The 20,499-nt window shown below is 37.5% G+C and overlaps 1 protein-coding gene across 1 annotated transcript in view; it reads left to right on the plus strand.

Annotated features, from left to right (window-relative positions):
• CNTN3 (contactin 3) overlaps nucleotides 1-20,499 on the plus strand; it is a gene marked incomplete at its 5' end in the record, with an annotated part of 246,338 nt that overhangs the window by 22,814 nt on the left and 203,025 nt on the right. Inside the window, one exon of the mRNA XM_079712276.1 lies at nucleotides 8,816-8,942. Coding sequence (XP_079568402.1) covers nucleotides 8,816-8,942 — 127 coding nt within the window. The remainder of the gene's footprint in view (nucleotides 1-8,815; nucleotides 8,943-20,499) is intronic.

Here is a 20,499-nt window from a genome sequence, read left to right on the forward strand (position 1 = left end):
CCTACGGAGGATGTAACTGTTAAACAGATTTGGAGAAGGCTTTCTTGTCATCACTACATCTTGCAACCACCATTTTGAATGTGGTTGGTTCTTTTCCTTCATTGCCAAGGTCGGTATCATTCTTAAGTGAAGGAAATGAAAGAAATACCTTGCAATCATTACAATTCCACTCCCCCCCCCCCCGAATAATAATCTAGGACAAGAGAGGATGCTTCTAGACCATGGATTATCAAATTGGGGGTAGAAAATGGAATAGAATAGAAAAAATGTTATGATTCAGCATGCAGTGAGGATTAGTATTATTTCAAGAAACTTTTTAATCAGTTGTATGTGTGTGTATACACATGCACATTGTGTCTACAATAAATCATGATGAAAAATAAATCTTAATTGTGGATCAAATGAAAAATAATTTGAAAAATTATTTAACTATTTAAGTTTCTGCAACTCTGAGAAACTTTCCCCCACCAACACCCATACGTAGTTCCAAATACAGTTTTGGGAGTGGTTGACCTTTGTCCTGCTTTCTTTGATCTCCATACCTATAACCCAGTTTAATTCCCCTCAGTGGTCTAGAAATATAAAAGCAGGATCCTTGTTTGGGGAAAGAAGTGGGAAGAGAGATCTAGATGGTATTTCATATACTTAGACATTTACAAACAGTGCTGGCTTCTGTTTATGGAGGTACAGTCAGGAAAAGAGTATGCTCTTTTCTACTTTATGAGATTACAGCTGCAAAAATACTACAAAATGCAATCACCAGTTTCCATTACTTCTTAATGGCTTCTCCATTACAACCATAGGAATTCTTTATTGTATAATTATTTTTTCATAGAAAACAATAGCCTTCAACTAGAGTTTGATATGAAACATTCTTTCTAAAATACACAAAGAAAGTCATGCTTGGGCCCCAGAAAGCCTTGACCCAATCTCTTTGGTAAAGAATAGAAACCACAAATATAAACAGCTCTATTAAATTCTTTGCGAGAAGTATACTAAAGAAGTGTTTTTCAAAGAGTTGATTAATGAAGTGTTTTCAATTCAGTATGATTGGGGAGAACCTTATGAATTTGCACACTTCAGAGATACTCAGTAAAAGTTGGTATAATAGAAAGTGGAGTTATAAGTGTTTTTTTCTTTTCAAATAAATGAGTCATGGATTGTGTATTCCTGGGTGTATTGTACACATGGCACACTGCATCTAACAATAGTACTGTAACATTTTTTTATCATGTGGAGTTGCTATTAAGCCATCTAGCAAGAAAGGTATAATTATGGACTGGGTATTGTGGGAAGATGTCAGGGAGATTCAAAAGCACTAGAACTCACATTCATAAAAAGACAACAACATGTATTTAAATAAAGAAAGACAGAGTATTATGAAAACATTTTGATCTACTAAGACTTCAACCCATCTCCTCTAAGTTTGTTTTCTCCCCAGTACATTATTTCCTGCAATATGACTGTAAAGTGGTTAAACGTATCATTGAAATGTAAAGATATTTCACAAATCAGAAATATAGCCATTGGATTAAAAGCATCAAGATAAAATATTAGCTACCCTCAGAAGTATTCCCAAATTCTCTTATTTTACTCAACTATATTACATATTGAATATTTATCCATCCAGTGAAACAGACGACAACTTTCATCAATATCTGTGATTGGTTTACTAAAGTGCTAAAGTCCAGATATTTAACCTTAAACATGACTGTTAGGTAAGTAAGCGTGTATGGGTATGAGCCTTATTGTGTTTTTTGTAGGCAGGTTGCAGTGAGAGGAAAAATACAATTCTTGGTTTAAAAAAATTGTCATGCGTTGAAAGGGATCTGCCACTTTTGGGAGGAGCATTCATTTATGTGAACATTTATTTCTAGTACTTGTAAAGCTTAAACAGCCACTTTCAGTTCTAATTCCATAACTGTTGAATACCGCTTCTCATGCAGTTTCTCCATTTCTGTTTATGGACAAAGCATGAAGTAATGATTGAGCAAATCAAGTAGTAAACTATTAACTTAGCAATTTAAAGAATTTTATCACTTTCTAATGCCCTCTGTCACGCTGTCATACTCCAGATATATGTCATACTCCAGCATTTTTCCTTTTAACCTAATTGCTTGATAACATTTCCAGGTGTGGGAAATGGATGAATTAGTTATTCCTCGTGTTTTATTGTCCTTTCTCATCTAAAGTATGCTATATTGTCTTTTCCCTGGTTTTTTTTAGCATGTGAGTTACAGTAGATTGAGCTGCAGGTGACAGCAATGAGTCAGAGGTTTATTTTTCCAACACATGATGTTTTGAGTTAGCGTGGTTCATGCTGGTTCAAGAACTCAAAGATGTGAGGACCCTTTCCTAGAAGCCTCTAGCAGATTTTCCTTTACCTCTTGTTATGGGTTGAAATGTATCCCCTCAATATTTGTGTGCTGAAGCCCTAATCCTCAGGACCTCGGAATGTGACCTTATTTGGACACAGGGTCATTGCAGATGTAATTAGTGCAGATTAGATAATCAGGGTGGACCCAAATCCATTATGGATGTATCCTTATAAGGGGGGACATTTGGATATAGAGACACACAGAGAGGGAAGATGAGGTGAAGAGACCCAGGGAGAAGAGGACACCTATAAGCCAGGGAGACAAGCCTGGAACAGATCCTCACCGCAGAGCCCTTGGAAGAAATCAACCATGCCCACACCTTGAAGTGAGAATTCTAGCCTCCAAACTGAGACAAATTAAGTTCTGTTGCTTAAGCAACCCAGTTTGTGGTACTCTGTTATGGCAGACCTAGCAAACTAATACACCCCTTTTTGGCTGTTACTGGTCTCATAACCCAATCTCCCCTGTCTACCCTGCTTTCCAGCCAAAAACTACAAAGAGTCCTGGAAAGGTAACATATCTGGTGCCTTCAGCATCACTGATGAAGAGGCAAGTTCTGAAGGCAAGGAAGACAATTAGGGAAGAACTGCTGTATAGACAACCGACAGTATCTGCCACAGCTAGTTTTGCACGTGGTGTGCGTGTCTGGCCTTCAAATATTTGTTAAAGAAATGAATTATCTTAAGATTGAATTCTTCAGCCTCCCCTGACATTGGAAGAATATAAATGGAATTTTATTTTAATCGTCCCTTGCTTTTTTTTTTTAAGCATTTTCTAGCTGTAGACCGCCGATGCCAAAATCAAAGGTGATGTCCCACTGCTACAGAGAGTTTCCATCTTAAATTTTCTTTCCTGTGGAATAGTAAGGCCTGGAATTTAGATATCATCTCACTGGCAGCATATTATTTTACTTTCTCTGACCTGGGCTAGAGATCCTTCTGTTTGGGTCAGGTATCTCTTTTAAGTACATTGAATATTCCTTTCTAGATCCACTTTCTTTTACCTTCTGCCTTAAACAGCACTACCAACCCTAGCTCTCTTTTTGGATTTACCCTCTTCATTTCCTCCTTTTTTGTGTCATGTAGCTATGACGTAAGTCAACAAGGGAAAATGGGGTATGCTTTCCTTTTCTGTAGGAATTTCAGAGATAACACTGTAGTATTTTAGGACTTTTATTTCTTTTAATAAAAGTAATGCAACTGCCTGCAATCCTTTATTCCTCTCCGTCATTCTTCATAGAAATTGTATGGAGTATGACCATTAGAATTGATTGGCCACAGCTTGATCTTTTAGTGACCTTACCTTAGGAGCTCATAAAGCTTGTACTTACATTCAAATGGAGTTGTTACTAGTAGTCTCTGGGTGTTTGGAGGGGAAAAAAACACCTCAGGATTGGATTTTTGGAATTATTAGTCCTGTTCAGAAGTGTTGTATGCCCTTTATTTTAGGTTGTAAACTTAAAATGGAGCTTAGGAGCCAGGCCAGCATATCAAAAAAATGCCCCCGTCACAAAAAGTAAAGTTTAGCATCAATCTAAATGTTACACTGAATCCATTTAGTTAGGCATGAGGCCCCCTTCTGTTTTCAGCCAAGCTGCTTTTTGCTGGTTATGAATATCTGTATGAATAGTCAAGGTTTTGTCCTTTGGGGGATCAAAATTAGCTTTGAAGAAACTGTTGGATAATTTCCTTTAGGTTAGCAAAGACTTCAGAATCTTTTCCTTTTAAGCTTATATTGCTAGCAGGAGACTAGAACATTATAACCCGGCAACTCTCATCACCGATATTATTCTGGGGAAACAAGATTGAGTGGCCTTTGTGTCTTTTCTGAGTATGAAGCATGGACCAACCTGTCATGTTTGATTTTTTTCTTTATAAATTTATTTATTTTATTTTTTATCTTTGCTGCATTGGGTCTTCATTGCTGTGCACAGTCTTTCTCTAGTGGCGGCGAGCGGGGGCTACTCTTCATTGCAGTGCGCGGGCTTCTCATCGCGATGGCTTCTCTTCTTGTGGAGCATGGGCTCTAGGCACGCGGGCTTTAGTAATAGTTGTGGCACGTGGGCTCAGTAGTTGTGGCACACGGGCTTAGTTGCTCTGCGGCATGTGGGATCTTCCCGGACCAGGGCTCGAACCCACGTGCCCTGAATTGGCAGGCGGATTCTTAACCACTGTGCCACCAGGGAAGTTCCTGATTATTAATTTGTACTTAAATTTTAGGAGTCGTTGGAGACTCTTGAATGGCTGCTGATGGTCTGAAAAGCCTTTAGGAGCCTTACATTTCAGAAATGGCGGGTATGTGCCTCATAGGCTGTTAACTCCAGTATCATCAGGAAATACTGAAGTTGAAGAAGCAAACTGATGGTTAATTTTCACCTTTGAGCATATTTAGAACAGTGTGGTTTAATGGAAATGGAAACAAACCAAGACTGTGACCACTGGAGTGTGATCCCAGGTCTCTCACTAAAACACTGTGTTACCTTGGTTGGTCATTTAACCTCTCTGGGTCTCATTTCTTCTGGGGAGGCCAGACAACTACCAGGTGAGAAAATAAGCTCTGGAATTAAAATCTTAGCTTTATCAGTCACCAGCTGTAAATTAATATCTGCCTTATATTGAGTTATTGCGAGAATTTCTTCATTCATCTTAATTGTGCATTCAGCAGACAGATATTGAATATCTGCCATGTTCTAGGAGTTGGGGGGGCAGCAATGAATTAGATACAGATAAATAACAAACACTCATATAAACGTGTATACTGTTTACAGGTAGTGAGAGACAGTGAGATGTGCTGATATGTGGTGGAAGTGAGGAGTGAGTAATGACTTAGGCAGGGAGGGGCAGTCTCATTTAAGCTGAGAAGATGACAGTTATGCTGAGTTCTGAATGACAAAAGGAAACCAGAGCACAAGAAGAAGAAGGAAGGTGAACCCAAAGCTCAGCATGTCTGAGCGGTGAAGACAAGGATGGCAGTGCAGCTGGACCTCAGAAAGTAGGGGATGGGTTAAAGGCAGCCTGGGAATAGGGAGATGAGGTTGACACAGTGCCTGGCACATAAATGTTAGCAAATTAGCTATTATCATCCCTCTTTCAAAAGGGTCTCAGAAAAAAATGTTTCTAAGTATTTAATACCATCATCTAAAATTTATAGCAGTCTCTAGAGAAGAATTAGAACATAATTTGGGAATTTGACTTTTATTGGATGATGATGAATGTTTGGGTTTTCATTGTGGTCACTTGTAGGAAATTTTTTAAAACACCTCTCTTTGTCTTTTGCACTGAAATCACCCCCTTCTTATCTAGACCCAATTTTCCTTCTGTTGGTTTCCTTCCCCAACTTACCTGCTAGTTTCAAATATATGCCATTATATTAAAATATTATTGCTTTCAAGCCCTGTGTACATCAGTTTGTCAGGACAGTGATGCTATACCATCTCCTAAATGAATAAAATATATAAGTCACTGAAAATAAATCAGAAGCCATTGCACTAGAAAAAATGCTATGAAAAATCCACCCTCTTTGCAAATATTTACAGACATTGTAACAGACAGAAGTATATTCAAATTAATAAAACACTGTCATTTTTGTATTTATTTTTATGCAGTAAACTGTTTGAAGGGAAAAAATTCAAGAAAATGACAGCATTGGTTCTTTTTTGATTAGGGACTATTTGATTAGTAGCTGTTTCAAAATTCCTTTCTTCTGGAGGTTGTCTGTTTCCGCAAAGGAAAAGTGAGATTTTCTTTTCCTTGTGACGTTTTCCCCTTATGTGTAAATAAAAACCAGGGACTTGTGGCATTGACATATATACACTACCAAATGTTAAATAGATAGCTACTGAGAAGCAGCCACATAGCACAGGGTGATCAGCTCGGTGCTTTGTGACCACCTAGAGGGGTGGGATAGGGAGGGTGGGAGGGAGACGCAAGAGGGAGGGGATATGGGGATATATGTATACGTATAGCTGATTTCATTTTGTTAAACAGCAGAAAGTAATACAACATTGTAAAGCAAAAAACAAAAATGAAAACAAAAACCAGGAACTTCCGAGGATAGCCCACTGCTTTCTTAAATCATGGTGGGCAATAGTAAGGGTTAACTGCATGGTGATGTTGCAGTGGAAGGCTTCCCAGAGTTAGCCAGACTTTGAAGTTTGAGTTCACAGTCCCCAGACTGCCCTCATTTATGTCATCAATTGTGAATTCTGAGTTTGGTTATTCACGAGAAGGACTGACAGGAGTCACTGAAAGCTATTATACTCATGATTATGGTTTATTACTGGGAAAAGATACATATTAAAATCAGCCAAAGGAAGAGAAGCATAGGGCAGACTCTAGAAGAGTCCTGAATGCTAAGCTTTTGTTGTCCCCAGGATGTGTTACCATCCTGGTGTTGATGTGTGACAGCACACGAGGAGTATTGGCAACCAGAAAGCTCGTCACACCTCAGCATCCAAAGTTTTTACTGGGGCTTCATTCTGCAGTCATGGTTGATTGATTGCATATGGGGTTGAGAGCAGTTTCCAAGTCACCTCGTCCCATATGACCAAATCTCCTACCGTCAGTCATGTGGTTGGTCTTTCTAGTGTGGTCAGCCCCCATCCAGGACTATCAGGTGTGGCCACTCCCACCCTCAGACCCAGGTGACCAGTCTTCACACTAAACAGAGACATTCCTATCAGCTAAGACATAGATCACCTCCCAAAGCCCAGATTAATGGCAAGGCCAAATTCACTGGGCAGAAGTCCAGAGGGTATCACTACATGGACTGGAATCAGATAATCTCCAGTGTGTACATTCTGAAAAGCTGTGTGTACTTGCTCACTTCACCTAACCACTCTTATATTCAACACTTCTCTTCTGTGCGTTGGGAATAATTACGGTACTTACGGGCTTCCCTGGTGGCGCAGTGGTTGAGAATCTGCCTGCTAATGCAGGGGACACGGGTTCGAGCCCTGGTCTGGGAGGATCCCACATGCCACGGAGCAACTAGGCCCGTGAGCCACAATTACTGAGCCTGCGCGTCTGGAGCCTGTGCTCTGCAACAAGAGAGTCCGCGAGAGTGAGAGGTCCGCGCACTGCGATGAAGAGTGGCCCCCGCTTGCCACAACTAGAGAAAGCCCTCGCACAGAAATGAAGACCCAACACAGCAAAAATAAATAAATAAATTAATAAACTCCTACCCCCAACATCTTAAAAAAAATAAAAATAAAAAATAATTACGGTACTTACCTCACAGAGCGTGGTGGAGATTAAAGAAAAGATGTGGGCACATGGGGTTCACATGGTGGCTTTGCTGTTTTTTCATCATTTCAATGATTATTTTCAGTATTATGTTATTTTATTATTCCAGTTATTATGGGAAACATTTTTATTAATGTTGTAATGTTATTACTTAGTTAAGTAGCCAAAATGGTTTCTGGGCTTTCGGGAGTTATTTTCCGTCTCATTTTCTTTGTCATCTGTTCATGGGTTGTCTTTGTCTCTTAGTCTGATTATTCATTCTCTGCAACTTTACTGAGCATTTCAAGATAGGAGAGAAAAGAGCTTTTTTTTCCCCCCCTGTGAATATGTTTGTTTTCAGAAAGGCTCTGGTAATGATTATACAATTGCAGTAGCATAAGCATTTGGTGATGGCGTTATCTCATTCCTTTTGAAATTCGTAGTACAAAGACACAGGTTTTTAATTTTGTGTGTGTGTGTATGTGGGAATTCTTAGAATGTTCAAGTTCTCTTAACCAACGTAGAAACACTTTTTAAAGGACACTTGTTCAGTGCTGTATCCCTCTTTTCAACTTGCTAGTAATAAAATGGAAATCCAACCAAATATTGAGCGTTTTGAGGTCAGAATGCAAAATAACATTGTCCGCATTCAGATTTGCAGGCATGGTAGGGTTTTAGGAGAAAGACAATACTCAGGGATTCAGAGTTTATGTTACAAAAAGTAATTAGTACAGCCTTATTTATTCTTTTAAGTAATCTTATTAATATGGCAGTGGTTTTGATAGTAATTTTCATTCTCTTAGAAGTGTTACTAGGCTGTTAAAAATGGCTTAAGTGATGCATAAACTCTACCTAAATTATCGTTGGTAAATTACCTAGTCTAGGAAGCCTTTCTGTCATAAGCCTCTTTACAAAACTAAAGCTTGTACAGTAGCTTTTACTTATTACGATTATTTTTCCCACCCATATAGGTGAGCTGCTCTTACAAGGCCCAGTGTTTATCAAAGAACCCAGCAACAGCTTAAGTGATGCTTATAAACAAAGCAGTGCCTACAGGGCATCTTTGTGGATGAGGGAAGAAGCAAAGCCTGCTTTTTCTTTCCTTTTTTTTTTTTAAAAGAGCAGACACTAGTTGCTTGCTTTTCTTCTTTGATTGTAGAGTGCAGCTTGTACAGTAACTTTTACTTATTATGATTATTTTTCCCACCCATATAGGTGAGCTGCTCTTACAAGGCCCAGTGTTTATCAAAGAACCCAGCAACAGCATTTTTCCTGTTGGTTCAGAGGATAAAAAAATAACTTTAAATTGTGAAGCACGAGGCAACCCTTCACCTCATTACAGGTACAGTGGAATGTTTGAAAATCCAAATTAAGAAAAAACGATGTGGCAGTTGTGAACTTTTCTTTGCTTCAGTATATTTATGCTATCAGTAAGAAATAATACATGAAGCTATAGTTGTCTGCTGTATTCAGCAGAGCTCATACATAAACATTTGGCTCCATATTTTATATATTTGATTGATTATTCACTTTACAGTAAGATTTCTTGATTAAAGAGAAACATGGTAGAGTCTCTTAAATAAACCATGTATTTTCATTGATTTGTGGTAAAACAATGTATAGATTTGGATTCACATGTAGTCCTTGGGAACACATCCATTGTGGGGATGAAATTCAGTGTGTTGTAAAGGTATGTAGCAATCATAGTTTGAGAAAAAGGTAACAGCATCTATCCTTCCTTTGCTATTTTACTCAGTATATGTTAGAAGGTTCATTAAGTATAGAATAAAGTATAGAATAAGAATAAAATGCATTCCTACTGAAGTCATTTTAATTATTCTTGAAGAGAAAATAAATTTATTATATTTTTTCATGTGAAAGTGTATATCTCAGATTATATAAATAATAACTTGTACACTGAAGACTTTCAGACAACACAGAAAGGTACAAAGAAAAAAGAAAAAAAAAGTGAACTCCCATCACCTTAAGATAAAAATATTAACATTTGGGAGATGATGGTGGATTATTTGGATGGGATGGATATTTACTTTATTAAATAATACAAGATTAATCATTTTTACTTTTAGGGGTGCTCAGGGGGCCCACTTTAATAAAGAGATGAATTATTTATAAATAGCATATGCTGCTTTCGTATAAATGGTTACGAGAAAGTGCTTGAGGTACCTTGAAAACAACATGCTCTTTTGAGTACTGTGAGCATTTGTCTCAAACACTCTGTTTACAGTATTAGTTTGCTTGGCAAAACCTTTTCTATAACCTGCAGAACAAGCAGACTTCAGCCTTTATTAATGAAATTCTAAATGTTTCGAGTAGATCTTCTATTGTTTGCTTAACCCATGTAGATAATAGAAACGAACAGTCATTGTTAAACTGGGTTAGCATTAGGCTAGAAGGTAGACTTTTGTATTTTTGCATCTGGAAGTAATCAAGGTCAGTTTCTTTCAACAGTATTCAACAACATATTTATTGAGCACCTCTTGTGTGTTTTCAACAAAATAAATGTAAAGATTCCAGATTACTGGTTAGAATTGACAGAGGTGATAGAAAGTTTTCTGTCTGCCTCTTCCTTAACCTATAGAAATAAGAAAAGTATAACATGATTTTATTTTTTTTTGGCCGCACTGTGCAACCTGTGGGATCTTATTTCCCTGACCAGGGATTGAACCCACGCCCCCTGCATTGGAAGCGTGGAGTCTTAACCACTGGACCACCAGGGAAGTCCCTAACATGACTAAAAAAACAAGAAACTGTGTTTTATGAGCCAGTTCAATTGACCAGACATAGCACATACAAAAGCTGAAAATATTATCTTCTTTTGGAGGAAGATAAACAGATCCACTTAACAAGACATTATCCTGGAAACATTTATTCCTGGCATTTTTGTAGGACATTCTAACACTTCCTAAACATATCTGTTTGTTTGTCCCTGAAATGGAAGATTATCCCTTTAGATACGACTGTGAATATTATAAAGAATCCATGTAAATGACTCATGTGTGGGCTGGGTTTTTTTGTTGTTGTTGTCAGTAAATTTATTTTCTGGCATTTATCCTGTGAATAATTTGGTGATAAATGTGTTCAGCTGCAAAATTGTCAAGATACAAGATATAGTCATACAGCAGTTTATTTCTAAATGAATAGATTAATTATGTTTGCAAAGTTTAATCAAACAGCAAGAAGACCTGAGCTTAGAAATCCAGAAATAGCCTTTTGTTGTAATTATTTCTTTATATATCAGGTATTTATTTTAATTCCAGATTAATACATTTAAAGTGATACCAGGTATTTACACGATGCCATTGTGTAAACATAATGTATTTGTTTAAACATACTGATAACATGTATAAAATGTTGATAAAATTCTGCCTTTTGCACCATACTTTTTATGATTTATTATATGTCCTGAGATATTATATGTTGAAATTCTAAAAAAATCTGTATCTGAGATTAGGAGATGTGTGACTGAAATTGACTTATCGGTTTTAAGTCTGATAAATGAAGAAATTTTACATGCTAGTTATTGTTTTAAAATATTTGGTTTATAGGAAAATTGAGCAGACACTTTCATTATAGCTCAAAAGATTTTCTAAAGCTAAGAATTATAACCAGTATTCATCCATGTCTCTACAAGTGACCCAATTACGTTCCTTTTTATGGCTGAGTAATATTCCATTGTATATATGTACCACATCTTCTTTATCCATTCAATCTAGAGACTGTCATACAGAGTGAAGTAAGTCAGAAAGAGAAAAACAAATATCGTATATTAACGCATATAGGCGGAACCTAGAAAAATGGTACAGATGAACCGGTTTGCAGGGCAGAAACTGAGACACAGATGTAGAGGACAAATGTATGGACACCAAGGGGGGAAAGTGGCAGAGGGGTGGGGTGGTGGTGGTGGGATGAATTGGGAGATTGGGATTGACATATATGCACTAATATATATATATAAAATGGATAACTAATAAGAACCTGCTGTATAAAAAAATAAATAAAATAAAATTCAAAAACAAAGAAAAAAAGAATTCTAACCAGTATAAAATTTCACTTTATAGTCATTAGAAATTGAGACCTTGGGGGTTTTCCTAGTGGCACAGTGGTTACGAATCTGCCTGCCAATGCAGGGGACATGGGTTTGAGCCCTGGTCCAGGAAGATCCCACATGCTGCGGAACAACTGAGCCTGTGTGCTACAACCACTGAGCCTGCGCTCTAGAGCCCGCGAGCCACGACTACTGAGCCTGCGTGCCACAACTACTGAAGCCTGCACGCCTAGAGCCCGTGCTCCTCAGCAAGAGAAGCCACTGCAATGAGAAGCCTGCTCACCGCAACGAAGAATGGCCCCAGCTCACCGCAACTAGAGAAAGCTGGCATGCAGCAACGAAGACCCAACTCAGCCAAAAATAAATTAATTAATTTAAAAAAACAAAAAAGAAATTGAGACATTGAAAAAGCACTAGGGAACCTCTTTTCATTGTGAAAATATTAGACTTTTCCTATAATATGCAACAACTCCCTGTTATCCATGGTATCTGTATAGATAATAGATTGTGCTAATCAAATAAATGGGAATATAGACTGATGTGGGTTGTAATCATGACCGTGTCTACCTAGATAACACCTTCATTTATGGCCTGATTTTTTCCCTAGCTTTTGACTTTAGTAGTCAACCAGGTAATATTCTGTATTATTCTTTAATTGTTCCAGAAGAAAATATGCTTGCTTGTTCTTATTTTTTGCTATCCTTTAAAAATTATAGATAAATAGTGTAAATAGGTAATGACTTTGAGGACATAAATAAATAGCATGGGTTTTTTTTTCTTTTTCTTTTTTTTACATAGAGTCAGAGAAAGGATACCTTTTTGTAAGTATTTATAAATCTAAGCACATAGATAGAAAGAGAGAGAGGGAGGGAGGGAGGGAAAAGAAAGATATCAAGGAGGAAAATTAGTGGTTCATGTGAAGCTGTAAATTAAAAGCAGTCCAAACACATTTCCCAAGTTTCAGAATAAAATCTCTGAGTCTTATAAAAGAATGTCCTTTGAAAGCCCAGAGCTTGTCTTACAGACTGAGGCAAACTTCTCCGATGAGAAATCTTGTCTACGTTATCCCACTGGGTAAAAAGAACTCTTAATTGGCCATATTAGAAATCCAAAAGTTCAGAAATTCTCAAGAGAAATTACTTGTTTTAGGGTTTAATTGAGAATTTTATTCTTTCTTTTGCGTCTTCCCGCCTGAGCCCTAAAGCCTGTATTTAAAGGTTAATTAGTATTCAGTCTCATTGTAATTGCTGATGATGCTGAAAGAGGTTACCCTGAGGAAGTATTAATAACATTTTTAAATGGGAAGGATTTTCTCCAACTTTTTAAAGGGTTAAAAATGCCCATCATTTGCTAAGATGAAAGATCCCAAATAGGAGGCTCCCTGGTCACTTCTACTGATGCCATTCAGCATTAAAAGGGACCACATATTTGGGTTAGACTGGAGTATAGTATTCAAATGCCAATGGGGACCAGGTAAGTAACAAAACTAAAAGAGGTGGCCCTGCCTTAGGAACATATGGACATATTGAATAATGACTGGAGACTGTCCCACATTCAGCAACAAGTCCATCCACTGGTCACGACTGCCCCTTAACACTAGCCAGTTGTTACCATCCAGGAATCATGGTCCAATATTACAAAACCTTTTCAAGACATGTTTAAAATTGAGAAATTTTCTTTTTTGAATCTACTTCTAATGTTGACTGTTTTTCTTTTTAAATATAATGTAGGCCAAAGAAGATAAGCCTTAAAAGTGCATGTGTCCCATGTGGCCTTTGTGTTCACAAAGTTTAGTCTAGCTGGAGACTTACAGGCTGTGCTGTCCAGTATGGTAGCCAGTAGCCAAGTGTGGCCATGTACGTTTAAATCCATTAAGCTAGGAATTCAGTTCCTCAGTCACAGCAGCCTCATTTAAAGTGCTCAGTAGTCACATGTAGCTAATAGCTACTGTAATGGACAACACAGATGAAATTTCTTGTGCTTGCAGAAGGTTCTGTGAGACAGCACTGCTCTACTCTGACCCTTGGATCCACAACTCTTTTCTATAAATGCTCTTCTGTTTTTCTCTCATCACAAGGAAGCAACCAGAACATCATTCTCTTCCAGCTTTATATAACAAGTAAATAATTTTAATAAAGTACAGTGTGAGGAATCTTGGATATACCCATTGTGAGGACTATATAACATTGCAAAATGCACGTCTCTCAGCCACAGTTTCTCCCTTTTAAGTAGAGTTCCCTATAATGGAGTTACATCCTGCACATGTTTAATTTACTGAAATGTATTCAGTATAAGAATGAAGAAAAAATAATGGACTAATTTCTGCTCACCATTTATTCAAGGAGTAAATGTAAGGCGTTTACTCATTATCTAAACACACATCCGTGTGGAGACACACCACGTAATACTATACATGATACCACATACAGTGTATAGGATAGAACATACATAGCATATGTATTATGTATAATATATATTCTATTTAATAAAATATGAAATATATTTAAAGTATATTTTTGATTATATGCAATTTGTCCCTTATGTATATCTTGTTGCCATGTAAGATCTGATGTCACTGTTATTTTACTTTTGTGCTCCAAGGCAAGTAAGAATTATTGTTCCTCTAAATTCCCTTGGCCCTAAGGAAATGTAATTTGTTCTGCTAGATTACTAGGCCCAATTCTCTGAGCCTATCCTCAAGCTCAACTCCTTTTAGCATCCCGACTTCTCTAGCTGATGAGCTCTGGTCCCCACACACAGAGTCAGCTACTAAGAGCAATGAAATGTTTACAAGGTTGGAATGATCGCAGACCATAAAGAAGAAAGAATTTCTTTGGTGCCTGAGGCAAGCAGGGGTAGACAGTGTCTCTAACAGGGCATTTGAAACTTGACTGTGCTACTGTCTCTCCCATGAAGCCTTCTCGATATCCTCAGAGCTGGGTTCCATGCTTCAGCCATATACTGCCCATTGCACCTAGGCCTTCCTGGATTATAAAACTTACCAAAATGAAGTGGGTTTGCCTGGTCAGATGTAACTCCCTTCAAGGTGAAGACAGTGTGTTCTTCATCCTTACATTCAGAATGCTTAGCAAACAGTGAAAGCTAAATTGGTGGCATGAAAAAAGAAATGGAATGAAGTTAACAGGGAGGAAACAAAGAGAGGCAGTTGGGGGTTAGATCATATTTCGGGAGTCAAGAGTGTCTTGAAGGATCACAGGATCAGAAGTGGTCCATTGTTTATTCTGTAGGACATTCTTAAATTTGTATTGAGTCCTCCGTTTTGGCTCTATTTTAAGACACATTGCCCTTGAGGTGACAAAGATGACTGCTTAGGTCTACTTATATCCTCCATAGAATATTAACTGGAAAAAGAGGACATATTTCCTATTAGAGTCATCAAAAGCTCTGAATGGCATCAGAAAAACATGAAATAAAAACATAGCTAATACTGTCAGCAGTCAGAACCCAGGAGAAATGTGGAGGTTAGATTTTAGATATTAAAGATGACAGTTAAATTAACATCTTTTTGTTGCTGGTCTTATGTTTTGGTAGTGAGGCAGTGGGGAAGGAAAACACATACTGATCAAACACAAGTTAAATCAGTTGGGTCACAGTTGTATTCTTAACTAATCACTAAGGCCTGAGATACGGAATGTGCTCATTGGCCACTCCTGGGTCCTGGGAGGAGTGGCCTCTTCAAAGGAGAAGGAGAAAGATGCTACCAGAAAAAGCTGAAATGGATGCAGGGAAGGCAGAAATAGCAGCCATCTTCTATAATTCTCCTCAGAGTAACTGAAAGACAATCAGTGATGAATTTGAACGAGGCTTTACCTATGTAAACTGAACAGTTGTTTTTAATTGCAGTGTAGCTTTAATCTCTGTTTGCCTCCTTTTTTTATTATATATGTTTAAAATTTATCAATGAGTGACAAATGGGAATCTGTGTCATAAAACACATTTTAAAAACCTGATTTTTAAAAACACAGCATCACAATTTAACTCATTTGTATCTTCAGCAATAATTGCTGAAGCCTAACTAGTTATTTTTGGATAAAGTATTGAATATGCAAATTCAGACATTCATTCTTTCAAGGACTGCAATTATTCTCATCACTTCAGTAAACATATTAACAAACATTGCATTTGAACATAAATTCATTTGCTTATTAACTTGAAAGCTGCATCTAAAACCAAAAATTGCTTCTGTGACTAAATTCCTAATTTTCCTGTCAAACCCCAAATAAAGTATTGCCTGTTGACTTAACAAGTATTTAACGTGGGCATATTTTACAAACCCAGCCGCAGCCCCCTAGAGATTTTAGTAAATTATTTTGTCCTTTTTGCTTGGTTTTATATCAAACTCTAACACGTGATATTTGTTTTTCTTTGGAATATTGTTTATGTTTCCATTTTCCTGACCAGACTTTATAAGATGGGTGTAGATATCTTGAAGGACAATATTAATACAATCAACCATGAGCTGAATTACATCCTGGGATTATTTTGAAACTACCTGATGTCACCCAATTTATTGTCACTCAGTTTTGTTGGTTTCAATTTCAAAGGGTGACTTGTTACAAAGTTGTAGTGGAAGACCCAGTTTAGGACTTGGTGCCTTAAATTATACTGACAACAAGATACATCTATGTTTATCTTCATTATTTTCATTCCATACTAGTGTGGTTTTGTGTAAGAGGTTGCCATATACAATAATAGCTAGTATGGTAAATAAATAATAACTAGTATGGTAAATGAAAATAATTATGCATTCATTCCCTGTCTTTGAGATGTTTGTTGGTAATATGGATGGCCACAGTTAGGGACAACTGTATGGAGGCTAGTGATGGCTAGGTTAGAGGGTAAAATAAGATTGCTCCAATTCAGGAAACTTCTGTGAGCACCTACCATGCATAACCTATTATGACCGATGGTGGGAATTCAGCAGTGATTGACAGTCATCCTCCAATGGAGCTTATATGGTTTGAAAAGCACCTCTCAACACTGAGAATCTAGGCTTTTTATACTGATTTGACTCACTGTTATGTAAATTTGTGTTTGCACACAAACATACCCACACACAGTCTTACACATGGTTTGTTCTTTGTGTTGGAAGGCAGCGATTCATGTGCTCTCAATTACTGATGTTTTAGTTATTTCCTGGAAGTCACCATTATAGTTTTCATCACTTAAAAGTAATAACTACCAGTTGAAATATCTCTCATGTCACATACCTTATGTTTTATATTCAAGCTTCAAAAACTGTTAACCTGAGGGCCTGTACAATGTTTTAAAGAAATTGTATTTGAGATTTTTAGGGGAAAAAGTGCCATAGCCTTCACAGTTCTATTGTGGCAGGCTTGGCCCAGTTTTTCATGCTCACTTTACCTCCCTAGCCTCTCTCCAGTGAGGTCGATACCAGCTTCCTGTTGTGTAGAGGATGTAACTGAGACTTAGAAGTGGACTGATCCAATCCATGCTGCCTCAGGTCAGCGATCAGAGTAAGTGGCCCAGGACTTCTTCCAGATCCCCAACCTCACGTTATTGGCCTAGAAACAAATTCACATATAAGCTCTACACCAAGCAGTTAAGGGGGATGAGAGCTCATTGCCTGAGAATCAGAGCTGTGAAATATGAATAATAAACCATTTCTCACTTGTGGATTCTAAAAGCAAATCCTAATTCATGTAGAATGAGCGTTTGAACACTGAAGGCAGACAGTGAACTTACAAGATCATTCAAGAGTGTTACAAGATGATGATTATGCAGAGGTGCTTAATCTTGTGACATTTGCCACTGAGCTAAAGCTACAATGTTAGTCTGATTCTAGAGCACAGTGTAAATGTTACATGATTGAAATGCTGGTGTACGTAGCCCCAAGAGCCCCAGAGCTGTCTTCTTTTACTCCAGATCACTGCATTAAGCCTTTTGGAATGGAATTGGGGTATGCAAATGTTACTTTTATGAAGTTTTAAACCATTTCCATATTTCAAAAAGATTTCATTCTGAGATTTTAGAGTCCTCAGGAACTTCAAAATTCCTTCATAAGGTAGACATCTGTAACTTTTACAAAGGATTATGAATGTGCAAAACTAAAAGACAGTGTCTACCTCTGAAAGCTTCCCAAATTTATGACCTGAATGTGCCACTTACCTATCACAGTCTTACCACTATGCATGATGTTCATGAACTCTGAACAGCTGGATTACAATTTACTGCAAAGAAATTAAGTCTAATTTGTAGATTTATTGGACACATTCTTTGTCTAAGGAGTATATGTGTGTGCCTTCACTTTTCATGAATATTTCTTATATAGAAGATCATATTAGAAATATTCAGATATTAGGCCCAAATATGAATATTTTGTATTAGGAACTTAAGTACATTCTTTCCTCAGGATAAAATAATATTTGGATGCCCAGGCCCAGAGATTGCTTACACATTGCAGAGTTTAAACCAAGACAACCCTTTTGAATTCACATATTTTCAGCAAGAGGAAAAACAACCATTGTTTAATAAGATATTAAGAAATTTTGTATCACCTGGGGATGAGTTCCATTTAATGATGAATAGTGTTAAGGAGGAGAGAAATAATTATATTGCTTTGTTAAAAGAAAATTAACCTGCTTCAGAGTATCTCAAATATATCTTTGCTCTAACAGTTTGCTGAAACAAATGCACTTATACTTTCGGTCTAGCAGAAACATACGTAAAAGAGAGTAGCTTTTACCTCTTCACATAGTGAAATAATATAGAGATTTTGTATGTATGACAAAGACTGAGCTAAAAGAAGTAAGAAACACTTATGCATAATAGAAGAAATGTTTTCCATTTTGGATCTTCAGTCAAAACTTTGAGATGATAGCTTTTAGATCTTAGACACTTACTGAAATACAGTATTTTCCCACGTACTTTATGATCTCTAAATCTTTCCAGCTATTAAATAGGCAAGAAGAAGTGCTTCTCCATATTTTTATTTATCTTTACAATTTTCCACATAGCCATTGTACCTCTGTTATTCATCAGCTAAACAAGAAAACAATTTTCAAATGAAGCCATCAGACGTGCTTCATCAGGCCGTAATCTAGACTCTGGAGCTGGAATCCTTTTTCCTTGGTACAAACTGTTCTTTGTAGGCAACAAAGCCACAAGTACCCTTTGTCATGAGAGTTTTCCACTCAAAAAGTATATGAAATTAACTATATTTTTCCTGCTTTGCATTTAGAGGAGTTCTCCCCTCCTTCCTCTCATGCAAGTATTAAATCATTTAGTAACTGGCAAGCCATTTGCAGCTTAAAAATTCAACCCACCCACTTGTGATTTACTATCAGATTTATTCTTTGAAGGTCAAGCCCAGCATGTGTTTCGTCCCATGTTTCGACTTCTCAGGCAGGTACAAATGCAGACAAACTCTATGTGGAAGATACAGCCCGTTCCACATGAGAGGAGATAACCAAAAGCATTGAATCAAGCAGGTTACGTATAACCCACGTCTACTCTGTGAGGATGGCAGAAGAGAAAAACAGCAGACAGCTGGGTTTGCAGCCTTTGCTGGAACCTCCTCCCTTGTTAACAGTGGTGCCGACCCATTTGTTGGCTGGCTGCCCTGAGCCACCGGCTTTACATACATTGTCTAAATAAATTGATAGAACAACCCTATGGGAAAGATGACATTCTCTTTATTTTACATGTTAAAAACTTAGGTTTAAAGGAGTTAGGTTAACTGCCCATGGTCACACAGCTGGTGAGGGATGAGTCCAAACCATAAAACAAGGAGCACTTGTTTCTGAATCTCATTTCTGTTCATTCTGCTGTTACATGGTAGGATTGGCTAGAGCCTGGGACTGGACAAGGGGGGAAAGGGTAGGAACTAGGAATCATTAAAAAGTCTCCCCCAAAATGTAAGTTCCATGAAGGCAGTGACCTTTTTCACCCCATTCTTAGAACCTGGAAAGTTGCCTGACATACAGGCACTCAATAAATGTTTTTTCACCAGGAAGGGAGGGAAGGAAAGTTGCTTTTTCTAATCATAGTTGTTGAATATGAAGTAGGCTAAATCAAGAGCGGGGAATTCTTATCTATGTCCCCTATAGGCAGTCCACAGTTGCTTCTTGGGGATATTATAGACCAGTTCTTCCAAACTTGAATGGGCATATTAAACACTGGCAGATCTCACTAGGATGCCAATTCTGGTTTAGTAGATTTAGGATAGAGTCCAAGATTCTGCAATTCCAGCAAACTCTCAGATGGTGATGAGGATGCTGATGATCTTGGTCTGCAGACCACCTTGTGTATCAAGAGTGCAGAGTATTCAGACAGAATGCAGATGGACAATTTTCCTTGATTTCATCTCCTTTTCTGAGTTTCTGTAGTTCTAGGATTTGGGCAGGAATAAGATGAAGAAGGGTTAATAAGTGTTCGTGGTTCGACTTCAGATCTCTAAGGGCAGGATTAAAGTCAGAAGAGAAGAAAGTGACCTAAAATGGACATGCAAATATGGACTTGCCTTGGGAAGGAGCATAAGAGAGTTACTCTACAAACAAAGCAGAATCAAACCCATAGCGGAAATCTGCCACAAACGAGAAAGCAGTTATGGCTTTTTCATATTTCTTTGTAATTTTGCTCTTTTAAGTTCAAAAGAAAAGACATGGGGCCTCCAGTTTTTCCTTTTAATTTCATTTTGATTTCTCAGAAGAAATATTGCTTTAGACCTGGGAGACTTGTATGTGCATAAAGAAAGAAAATTCAAGAAAGTCTTGATTTTTAAAATGAGCAAATGATATAATATTGCTTTGAGCTGTAGAAACTAAACTTCTAAATTTATTCATTTCCTGTA

Source organism: Hyperoodon ampullatus (assembly GCF_949752795.1).
Source record: "Hyperoodon ampullatus genome assembly, chromosome: 10".
NCBI lineage: Eukaryota > Metazoa > Chordata > Mammalia > Artiodactyla > Ziphiidae > Hyperoodon > Hyperoodon ampullatus.